The 12,004-nt window shown below is 40.9% G+C and overlaps 1 protein-coding gene across 1 annotated transcript; it reads left to right on the top strand.

Annotated features, from left to right (window-relative positions):
• The first annotated feature begins 290 nt into the window (after window positions 1-290).
• Window positions 291-7,383, top strand: LOC133617808 (uncharacterized). Its single transcript, XM_061978044.2, has 2 exons — window positions 291-711; window positions 6,099-7,383. The coding sequence occupies exons 1-2, from the start codon at window positions 534-536 to the stop codon at window positions 7,025-7,027; spliced, it is 1,107 nt and encodes a 368-aa protein (XP_061834028.1). The 5' UTR covers window positions 291-533; the 3' UTR covers window positions 7,028-7,383.
• The last annotated feature ends 4,621 nt before the right edge of the window (window positions 7,384-12,004 follow it).

Genomic DNA, 12,004 nt, shown 5'->3' with positions numbered 1-12,004 from the left:
ACATTTTCGACGTCCTGTCCAAAACTTTGATCGTAGTTAATCTACACACTTCACTAAAAACAAAATAAAAAATAACAAAAACAAAAAATATACAAATCACCACATAAATTCAGTGTAAAAACTAAATTGTTATTTTGCGTCTAAAAAACGAATCTTTCCACTGTTGTATATGTGTACAAAAGATTCTCATATTTAAACACATAATTCCCTTTTACGATTATGACACTGCGAACTGCGTCTGACGGTGATGTCATATCCGTCATGCACTAAAATTAGCCGGCGAAGAAGAAAATGCGGAAGCAAATGGTGTGATTGTCACGCCAACGCGGTTGTAGGCCATTCCTTTTATTGCGGCGTTTGTTTTATTGCCGCTTTTCACCACATAGGCGTGACGTGGTATAAAGACACATCGAAGTTTGTTGGCGCCGACCTAAACACGGCCAGAGTTGTTTAAATGTGCTTGTTTCGTTCCCTTGTTTGCTAGGCGCAGAGGTTAGCATCGCCTTGCTCAGAAGAGAGCTTGTGTGGGAAAAATGGTTAAAGTCCAAATGCTGAGAATGTTGATGGAGCAACGACTGAACGCAGTCGTTGAAGAAATATTTGGACTGTTTGAAAGAACCGTAGCAGAGTACGAGGAGGAACTTTCTCGGAGTAAAAAGGAGAAGGAGAGACAACGCGAACTGCTGGATCAAGCCAGGTTACAAAGTCCAGGTTTGTTTACATCTCCACACCTTATTAATACATTCAAATAATGATACACAATCAACAAGGTTCTTTTTTTGTGCATTATTTTTATGACACAATTATTGTCACTAACTTGCGTATAATTAATCAATTCACAATAACACATATTAATGTAAAGGGAAAAGTCAGCTTTTTTGTTTGAGAACTGCAAAAATTGATTTTGAGTGCCTCATTTGAGAAATTATCTTTTAATATATTTGGACTTGCTGGAAGTCATTTGGCAACTTTTTTGCTTATGTATGCTTACAATGTTACACTAAAATGATCATAAATCGTTCAAAGTATCACAGCACATGACGTTGCTGAAAGGCGTCACAAAAATTGCGCCACAAAAATTGCGCGTGAAGGAAGTGACGTAGTCCAACGTGTAGTGACGGGGACGTTTAAAACCAAATTATGTATTGTGGCTGACAGGAGCAAAGGTCTTCTTCTTTTTATGTAAATTATATTTATTTGTTCATTTGATTTGATTGGCAACACTAAAAAAATGGCCCTAGTGTGTGAATGTGAGTGTGAATGTTGTCTGTCCATCTGTGTTGGCCCTGTGATGAGGTGGCGACTTGTCCAGAGTGTACCCCGCCTTCCGCCCGATTGTAGCTGAGATAGGCTCCAGCGCCCCCCGCGACCCCAAAGGGAATAAGCGGTAGAAAATGGATGGATGGATGGATATGGAAATCATAATACAGGTTCTGAGAAAACATACACTTTTTTTGTCCCCCCCCCCCCCCCAAAAAAAAACAACCCCAACAGCAACAAAAACATTTTTACAAAGGTCTTTGTAGGGGAACAACACTTTTTTTAATTTTTTTTTTATTGTGGTTTTCCCCTGCACTTTTTAAATGTTGTCTATCATTCACAATCCTTATGTAAGACAAGTACAGATATGTAATTTTTATTTTTTTTTCATTCTAATTTGTAATAAACGGCTCGTTGTAGGTGGGTAGCAAAGCAGAAAATGGGAGTAATCCATCCTGCCTCGAAATCACTCTAAAAATACAATCATGTGTGCTTCCGGACTGTATCACCTACTCACCTACCCACCTACTCAGTGGCCTAGTGGTTAGAGTGTCCGCCCTGAGATCGGTAGGTTGTGAGTTCAAATCCCGGCCGAGTCATACCAAAGACTATAAAAATGGGACCCATTACCTCCCTGCTTGGCACTCAGCATCAAGGGTTGGAATTGGGGGTTAAATCACCAAAATGATTCCCGGGCGCGGCCACCGCTGCTGCCCACTGCTCCCCTCACCTCCCAGGGGGTGATCAAGGGTGATGGGTCTCGCCACACCTAGTGTGTGTGTGACAATCATTGGTACTTTAACTTAACTTTATCCCTGCAGACTGTATTGATCTATATTGATATATAATGTAGGAACCAGAAATATTAATAACAAAGAAACAACCCTTTTGTGCGAATGAGTGTAAATGGGGGAGGGAGGTTTTTTGGGTTGGTGCACTAATTTTAAGTGTATCTTATGTTTTTTATGTTGATTTAATAAAAAATAAATAAAAACATTTATTTTATTTATTTTTTTAATTTCTTGTGCGGCCCAGTACCAATCGATCCACAGACCAGTACCGGGCCGCGGCCCGGTGGTTGGCGACCACTTATGTAGACCACAAAGAAGCGTTTTAAATGTAGGGGGAAAAATCATAATATGACCCCTTTAATGCGCTTTACAATCCAGTGCACCTTTTGTATGAAAATAGACCTGACTAGCGCCGCTCATTATAATTCGGTGCGCACTATGGTCCAAAAATACAGGTGTATTTACACACGTAAAATAAATGTTCCAATTTATCTTTCAAACCTGTATATACTCTTTTTCTTTGGTCTTTTGGTGTCAAATTAACCCTGTTGATCAACAACTGAGATGCAACACTAATTCATACAAGGTAATGGACACTAGATTTTCCAATAAAGTGTGTACATGATACCCTCAAAAAATACATACAAATATTTTTATTACCATACATACCTTTTTGAATGGTTGAAATAAGCCCTGCAAACTAAGGCCATGTCCACACGAGCACAGAGAGTTTCAAAAACACATATTTGGGGTTAAAAGAATCTCCATCCACACAAGTGTAGTTTCAAAACTGTCTATGTCTACACACAAACATACACCTGCTGTCATGCACACTTTGTCCAATCAGAAGCCTGAAAAAAGCAGCAATAGCTGACTTGGTGCAGCATTACACTTCTATAAAGTTTATTTTGATATACTTTAGATGTACAATGACACGTACATTATCTTTAAAACAGCGACTTATAACATGTTCAGCACCATGGTGATGCATTACATGTGCAGTGATGTGTACATTATTTCCAAAATCAGCACGCACTAACGAGCCAAGGAAATTCTTTTGCATGTTTTAAGTGCCTATGTAAAGCACACGGACATGCGTGTGCTGCTGCAAAACTCTTGTGGAATTATAAAGCATTTAATCAATGATATAGGTAAATGGTACATGTGCAATGAAGGGTATATTGTCTTTAACATCAGTACACACTACAAGGAAGACGCTACATTTTTTTTTTTTTTAGTTGCTTGGTCTCGCCCGGCTTCATCTACAAAAATGGAAGCAAGACACGTAAGTTAACTTCATGATTTGTCGTTAAACAAGGACTAAAAACATAAGATAATGTTGCACTTTTCTTATGACCAGTGTTGGGTTAGTTACTGTTACTAGTTACTTTATTTCAAAAGTAACTCAGTTACTGATTCAGTTACTTACACTAAAAAGTAATGCGTTACTGTGAAAAGTAACTATTTAGTTACTTATATATTTTTTTAAGGCCTCCTTTAATGCTCCTTTAGCCTTCATTTCAGTACTGTTATTGCACTGGAGAATAATACAATCTGTTGATCAGCTTGACATGCATTTGCATCACTGAACTCTGCTCAGCAATGTGGTCTACATACAACACACAAAGACAAAGGTATGTTTCAAAGGGCCAATTTATTTCAGGCCAGAACAAATTGACAAAACTATTTTAAATAGCTGCAACATAACATACATAAGTAACAAACCGCATAATAAAAACATAGCTGTAAACCAAAGAAGGCACACACTACATACACAATGCCTAATCAGGCGTTTTTTTCTCAAGAAATTCTGAAATAAAATCATGTCTGAAGCCCAGAACACTCTACACATTTCCCCAGTTTTAGTTTAGAGATAAGGAAATATTGGCCTGCCCACTAGCATCCCTCTTTGTTTGTTAACTTTGTAGTCTATACATTTAGAGTGATGTGATAATCAAACAACTCCAGAAGTCTAGAATGAAAGTATATAAAAGAATGACAGAGTGTGTGTACCTTCAGTGCGCAGTGCCTCGTTAAAATCCAGCCACTGTTAGACGTGGAGGTGAAGTGTGTCTGTCTTTACTAGCTTAGTCGAAGCATGTTGCTTTTGTAGCTGTTTCAGCAGATTTGAATTGCTATGATAGGATCTTTGATCCAAGACACAACTTACATTTAACTAAAATGTTATTTTCTTTGTGGTCGACAAAAGAAAGATAATGAGAATATCTCCATGTTAAAAAACTCGACTTCTGGCTCCGCATTGATGTAAACACAGACACGCCCACTCCCACACACACACACACAGCGCGCGCCTCTTTTCCGGTCGCCTCTTCCGCAGCGCTCCAATAAAACACAGTCAGATCTTCTCAGTTTCTAGCCGATACTACATAAAAAATAACATAAAATAACGCAGTAACGCATCATGTAGTAATGGTAACTGAGTTACTGATTATAGAAAAAAACCGCGTTAGATTACTATTTACCGCCGAAAGTAAATGATAAATGATAAATGGGTTGTACTTGTATAGCGCTTTTCTACCTTCAAGGTACTCAAAGCGCTTTGACACTACTTCCACATTTACCCATTCACACACACATTCACACACTGATGGAGGGAGCTGCCATGCAAGGCGCTAACCAGCACCAATCAGGAGCAAGGGTGAAGTGTCTTGCTCAGGACACAACGGACATGACGAGGTTGGTACTAGGTGGGGATTGAACCAGGGACCCTCGGGTCGCGCACAGCCATTCTTCCACTGCGCCACGGAAGAATGTCTGTGAAAGAGACTGTGAGCATCTCTGCTAAAGCTAAATGGTTAACTTTTGCAGTGTTTTTGCAGCTGTCAGAATTGAGAAAACAGATAAAAACATATACAGTACTACTATTGAATCTGCACAAAGTTGTGAAAAACAAAGTGCAGACAGAGAAATTCTCTAAAAAGAAAGAAGACGATTATGGCTTGCAAGCTTTAAACAGTATTTGGATGTGAATAATGTGCTCAGCTAATTTTGTATCTGGTATGTATGAATACATTTTTCCCTATTTTTTGTGACTTTTGTGAAAATATATTGCTAATAAACAAGGACTACTTTTTATTTTAGCAGGACAAGATGACATTTGCAGATCTTCCTTGCTTTGCTCATCCCACCAACATTTGCAGATCTTCCTTGCTTTGCTCATCCCACCATAAACGGAGTGTAAACACTAAACAGACAACCTTTACAGCTTTTAATGTCAGTTGCTGTATAAACTTGGAAAAAAAATTAGGAATTAGCTGACCTGAAATTATTGGAATAAATTATAAAAATAATATAGGATAGTTATGTTTTTTAATAGCTTTACTGCTGTGAATACACTACTAGTAGCGAGAAATGAGCATGTGCTTACTGTATGTAATAGTATGATTTCACCTGTAAACATCTCATATTGATCTCCTTTGGCAATTGGCGCCACTTTACCCAAATAACACTCCTTGGGGGGGACGTTGTATAGTTGTGCAAGTGTTTGTGATGTTTCAGCATCTTTTAACAGACTTATCCTGGAACGTTAGTAACGTTAGTCCCAACACTGCTTATGACACAGAGCAAAAAGTCTTGCTTGTCAAAGTTGTTCCATCAGGTGGAGGTTCCACAGCGATCATATCCAAAACCGCTGAGTATCATTTGCGTCGGCTGGAGTGTCGCAAAGCCCATTTTGGTGTGTCTTTTTTATTAATGTTGAGTGAAAAGAGCAACGTGTTTACATTCAAACACACCGTAATTTCTCTTATAGTGTGTTTAAAGCCAGCAAGGCAGTGTTGTTGAGCTTGGAAATGACACTGCATAACCGCGACGTCATCACAAGTCTCACACATACTCTAAGCGGAGAGTTTTGTATCCCTACACTTTGGCCAGCGTTTGCAAAAGTCTGCGTTTTTAAAGACAAGTATGCGTCTGCGTGTGGACAAGAGGCCTAAACGCAGAGATAAGTATGCGTTTATTAAGTATCTGTGTTCGTGTGGACATGGCTTAAAATAACACCATTCGTGTTTTAATGTTGTCTTGCAGACAACCAGCAGGAGTCAGTGAAGAGAGAAGCAAAGATTCCCTCCGAGCAGCAGGAGTGGAGCTCTAACGTGTGGCAGGATGAGCCACCGCTCCCCCGCATTAAAGAGGAAGAGGAGGAACCTTGGAAGCAGCTTCAAATTCTGGAGGAGACCAATGTCACCATGTTGACGTCTGCTGCCGTCTTTATGCGTAGTCAGGACAACGAAGACGATGAGGGTCAGTCCCTTCATTTTCATCACAGTCAAAGTGAGGAGAACAGACGCGCGGAACCTCCAAATCATTGCATGACAATAGAAGGTGTTGGAGATGACACGTCAGACTCTTCTGAGACGGAACTCAGTGACGAGGACAAAGAACCTTTCGATGGTAACAAGGACTCTAAAAGTCATACGAGACATCACACTGACAAAAAACATTTTGACTGCTTGGAATGTGGGAAATCATTTAAGGAAAGGGGAAGTCTGAATCGACATGTAAGAACACACACCGGAGAGAAACCCTTTGTTTGCCCAGTTTGCGCCAAAAGATTCTCTACATCAGATCACATGAATAGACACATGATGATACACACGGGGCAGAATCCCTTTTCATGTTCTGTTTGTGCTAAAAGATTCAAGAAGAAATACGAAATGATGTTGCACATGAGAATGCACACCGATGAGAAACCTTTCACCTGTTCAGTTTGCAATAAGGGTTTCTCCAGAAAGCAGTATTTGACCACACACATGAGATCGCATATGGAGGAGGAGCAGTTCACCTGCCCGCTTTGCCCTAAAAGATTCACTTGTAAAAATTATGTCATGATACACATGAGAACGCACACTGGAGAGAAACCGTTCAGCTGTGACGTGTGCGATAAAAGGTTCACATATAAGTATCAGGTCAGCAGACACAAGTGTGCAACAGTATTGGAAGCTGCAGGGACTTAATTAGACTCAAACTGGTTGTGCTTAAATGGGTCATATTGTGTTTTTTCTACATTTAAAACATGTAATAGTGGTTCTTTAGCCAATATTTTCCATTGATAACGTTTTACAGACCACTTTCTGACAGTCTCTTCACTTTGCGCCATTCTGTGGGCGGTCTTATTTACGTTCCTCCGCTTTGACTGCAGGCAGCACGGTGGAACAAGGGTTAGTACATGTGCCTCACAATACGAAGTTCCTGAGGGATTTTCTGTGTGGAGTTTGTGTTCTCCCCGTGACTGCGTGGGTTCCCCCAGGGTACTCCGGCTTCCTCCCAACTCCAGAGACATGCACCTGGGGATAGATTGATTGGCAACACTAAATTGGCCCTAGAGTCTGAATGTTGTCTGTCCATCTGCGTTGGCCCTGCGATGAGGTGGCGACTTGTCCAGAGTGTACACCGCTTTCCGCCCGAATGCTGCTGAGATAGGCTCCAGCAAAGGGACAAACGGTAGAAAATGGATGGATGGATGGGCACATTGACTGCGTCTTATGGATGTGCTACTTTTTAGCACATCCATACCAAGTGCACTGAAGGGTTAAGTTCAAACCGTACGTTACTTTGCATTAGAAATAGCAACAGCAGAGAATGCATGTGCACGTACGAGCCAGTCTGCCTCACAAGAGGATAGAGAAAAATTAGCTTATTGACTACAATGGCGGACTCGCCCAATGTTCTTCGGGTAAATCCACTAAAAACGTCTGTCACAAGTCAGCAAATTCCAAACGGTTCATTTAGTCCAATGGGGCTCAAACTTTTTTCACCAAGTAAGACCTCAGAAAACATTTGACTCTCCAAGTACCACCATATTGACCAACATTAAAATACTAGTATTCATTCAAAACAAGGCAGAGGTTTTATTTAACATGTATATCTAATATTGTTGGCCAACTGTAACACACACAATGCACAAACATCATAATAAATGATACTGCATGTAAAGTACATTATTAGACTGGTTTGGCGTACCACCAAATGGAGCCCGGTACCACAGTTTAAGAATCACTAGTTTAGCGGAAGTATGATTATCTCCGCAGTGCCTCTACGGTTTGATTCCAAATTTTAGGGCCTTCTAGCAGATCCCAAATAAACAAAAACAGGTACCAATAGGTAAAGAAAAGTTGGTTTTGCATAGCTATTTAATGTACTTTAAGAACACATCGTGGTGCTTCTCATGTTGTTTTTTTATTTGTATAAAAATGTTTGGTGTGTAAATGACCAATAATCCACCAATACTTTAGTATTTACTGTCACTAGTATTTACTGTCACTTAATTGTCATTTGATGTTTTAATAAAATCAACCCCACACTTAATTCTTCCCACTTTTGTATTTTTTCTGCAATTATGCTCTTGTCACAAGCAGACATAATTTGTCATAACTATAATCTGTGCGTGTGAATGCTACCGTTGAAACATGAGACGTCGATACCAACACGTTGAATTGAAATGCTAACTAATAGCATGCACATTGTTAGGATGTAGCAGCTCCCAAGGTTAGGATGTATCAGGTCCCAAGGTGTGCTTATGTTAGACTGACCATACGTCGTCTTTTCCCCGGACATGTCCTTTTTTGCAGGGCTGTCCGGGCGGAGTTTCTTAAATGCCTCAAATGTCCGGCATTTTGAGTTAGGGTTGCGTTTATTTTTAATGTACGTTCAGGGTTAAGAAGGGGTTGAAAACTAATGTTTTAAAGGCCCACGGCACATTCTAAAAATACTATTAAAATACACAAAAACATAACAAAAGTGAAATAAAAAAGCTTAAAGGGGAAATGTAATTTAGAAAAAGTGGCAATGTTGACTAATAAAACAAAGCTGTTTTTTTTTTCTTTCAAACTCACTGCTCAAAACATAATATTGAATCAAAATCAATGTTATTATGAATTATTGACCTATCCAAGGTTACGATTACTTCACATCAAATATTCCACTTTGAAAAATATTTTTGGTGGAAGATTTTGCATATTTTGTTTGCCATTAACGCGGAAAACAAACAAAACAAAAAAGCAACATAAAAAAAACTAAAACATTTTGAATTGAGGGATAGATCTGAAGTTGATGTAGACTCCAGAGATGTAAGCGTTAAATATAAAATGTATGTATGCCCCGGCACACCATTATCATCATTTCATGACCCAAACAAAACACTTTTTACACTTTTATACTGAAATAAATACCTACAACTTATTAAATGATAACATAGAAAAAACTACCAGCAGCGGCAAAGTTCAGATCCATGAAGGAAAGAAGAAAGTGAATGAATGTTTATAACTGAATACATTTACATATGTATACATATTTGTTTTCTTTTTTTATTATTTTTTTTAATGAATTAAGTGTTATGATCCGCTGCCCGGATCATATTTTTGTTTACGTTTTCAAGGTACTTGTGTTTTTTGTTAGTTTTGGAGCCGCGACTCGTGCTAGCCTCGGAGCAGGGACAGGGGTTGGTCTTGGAGCCGGCGCTGGTGTGAGAACCAGCCTTGGAGCCGGCGCTGGTGTGGGAACCAGCCTTGGAGCCGGCGCTGGTGTGGGAACCAGCCTTGGAGTGGGAACCAGCCTTGGAGCCGGCGCTGGTTGTCGGCTCCAAGACCAACCCCTGTCCCTGCTCCGAGGCTAGCACGAGTCGCGGCTCCTAAACTAACAAAAAACACAAGTACCTTGAAAACGTAAACAAAAATATGATCCGGGCAGCGGATCATAACATTAAGTAACGTTAATGACAACCTTTTTACAAAACACAATATAGCCCATTTTGAAAATTTCTAGCGCCAACACTGTCAACAGAGGAGAAAAAATGCTTTATTTAAATATATTATTTATAAAGCAAGTTCGAGTATCATTGGCAAATTTTCACCTAGTCCCGGCGTTGCCCTGCTGCCCGCCTTGGCACGCATATGTGTCCTCTTTTTGGGATTTCAGAATATGGTTAGCCTTGCTTATGTGAAAATGGCAAAAAAAAAAACTAGCATGGGTCACATACAAAGTTATATGAGACTGGGGTAAACGCTTACAAAATTAGCAAAAAAAGTTAGCCTACTAATGTTAGTGTGCTAGCATGCTAACGTTAGCATGTTAACCGTTAGCATGTTTGAAGTATGAACTTGTGTAACTCTGGGATAAACGGTTGCAAAATGAGCAAAAAAGTGAGCATGCTAATGTTAGCATGCTAAAAGTTAGCATGTGTCACAAACCAAGTTATGTGACTTGGGTTAACGGCTTCAAAATTAGGTAAAAATGTAAGCATGCTAATGTTTATAGAATGCTAGCATTTGAGTAACAATAGCAATGAGCATTTTGTCTTTGGAACCGTTAAAATCCGTTGAGAAATGTGGTGTATGTAGAAGTTTGTATATCGCCCATTCATTTTCAATAGGGGGTAATTGCAGATTTTGCGATGTCATATGCAAAATAGCAGCCGGCAAAGAAAATGCGGAAGTTTAGAACTTTAAACAATGGAACTGGTGGCAGTGGTGTTTGCATTGAATTGGGTGGCCACACTGACTCAGCTTCTGTCTTAACGAGACTTGTATCATTAAGTTGTGGAAACATTGATGTATATTTCTGGTCTTGTCACCTTCTCCCGCGCAGAAGGTTGACAGGACAGTGCGGCTGGATCAAAAGAGACGTCGGCGACGCTTCATTGAACAAAAAGTTACTTTATTACAAGCGAGCGTCATTACACAGGACTGTAGTACCTGGAGGAGGTCAAGCCAAAAAAAATGTGACACTCCCAACTTGGAGAACCCAAAACAACAGTTTTATAGTCCTCTGATGTGTATTTCTGGTCTTGTCACCCTGTCCCGGGCAGAAGGACAACACGGCTGTGCAGCTGGATCAAAAGAGACGTTGGAGACGCTTTGCTGAACAAAACGTTGCTTTATTACAAGCGAGCGTCATTATACAGGACTGCAGTTCCTGGAGGAGGACAAGTCAAAAAATGTGTCCTGCCTTTGAGAAGCCAAACCATCAGTTCTTCTATTCGTCCATCCTCTGTCTGTGTGTGTGCTAAGTCAGAAGAACACAGCCTGACCATGTAAGAAGTTCATGTGAAAGTGTCTGAAAAACAACTGATTCAAGTCATAACTTAAATGTTGGCATTGAGCTAATCATGTAGTCTCTTCTCAAGGATAGGGCTATCACTTTTGCATTCCGAAGTCCAAATTAGGGCCATCAAAGAACACAAAGGACATTAAAGACATTAAAAGAGCAGAGGCGATGCAACCAGCCACTTCTACACACAGCTGCAAGTGTAAGACAACAACAAATAACATAGACTGTGGTAGCCTCTGCGGTGTTCCATGCCATCGTCTGCTGGGGTGGGACAAGCATGGCCAGAGACAGGAGCAGACCCAACAAAGCAACCACCCTCGGCCGCCCACCAACTCTCGGCCAGTGTCCAGTCCGCATGGATACGTCCAAGGAGACCGAGGTGTCCGCATGGATACGGCCAAGGAGACCGAGGTGTCCGCATGGATACGTCCAAGGAGACCAAGGTGTCCGCATGGATACGTCCAAAGAGACCGAGGTGTCCGCATGGATACGTCCAAAGAGACCGAGGTGTCCGCATGGATACGTCCAAGGAGACCGAGGTGTCCGCATGGATACGTCCAAGGAGACCGAGGTGTCCGCATGGATACGTCCAAGGAGACCGAGGTGTCCGCATGGATACGTCCAAGGAGACCGAGGTGTCCGCATGGATACGTCCAAGGAGACCGAGGTGTCCGCATGGATACGTCCAAGGAGACCGAGGTGTCCGATACCTGCCCATTCAGCCAAGACAATGTGAAGCTTGTTCGCCCCGGTGCTCATCGCCAGCTCTGCAGCCATGTCTCTTCAGCCGCATCTCCTCCAGTCTCTCCAAACAGACTCTGGTGTGGTAGAGACCCAGCAGCTGGTCTCCATGGCCAAAAGGCTCCCGGGAGGCAGATCCAGAAGTT

The sequence above is a fragment of the Nerophis lumbriciformis genome, linkage group LG18, assembly GCF_033978685.3.
Source record: "Nerophis lumbriciformis linkage group LG18, RoL_Nlum_v2.1, whole genome shotgun sequence".
Lineage (NCBI taxonomy): Eukaryota > Metazoa > Chordata > Actinopteri > Syngnathiformes > Syngnathidae > Nerophis > Nerophis lumbriciformis.
This window is presented reverse-complemented; position numbering and strand designations above follow the sequence as displayed.

Excerpts from the sequence above, each read along its gene's own strand:
- LOC133617808 (XM_061978044.2), top strand. The coding sequence starts at position 534 with ATGGTTAAAGTCCAAATGCTGAGAATGTTGATGGAGCAACGACTGAAC. Across the intron at positions 712-6,098 it reads AGCCAGGTTACAAAGTCCAG|ACAACCAGCAGGAGTCAGTG; the intron begins GTTTGTTTACAT and ends GTTGTCTTGCAG.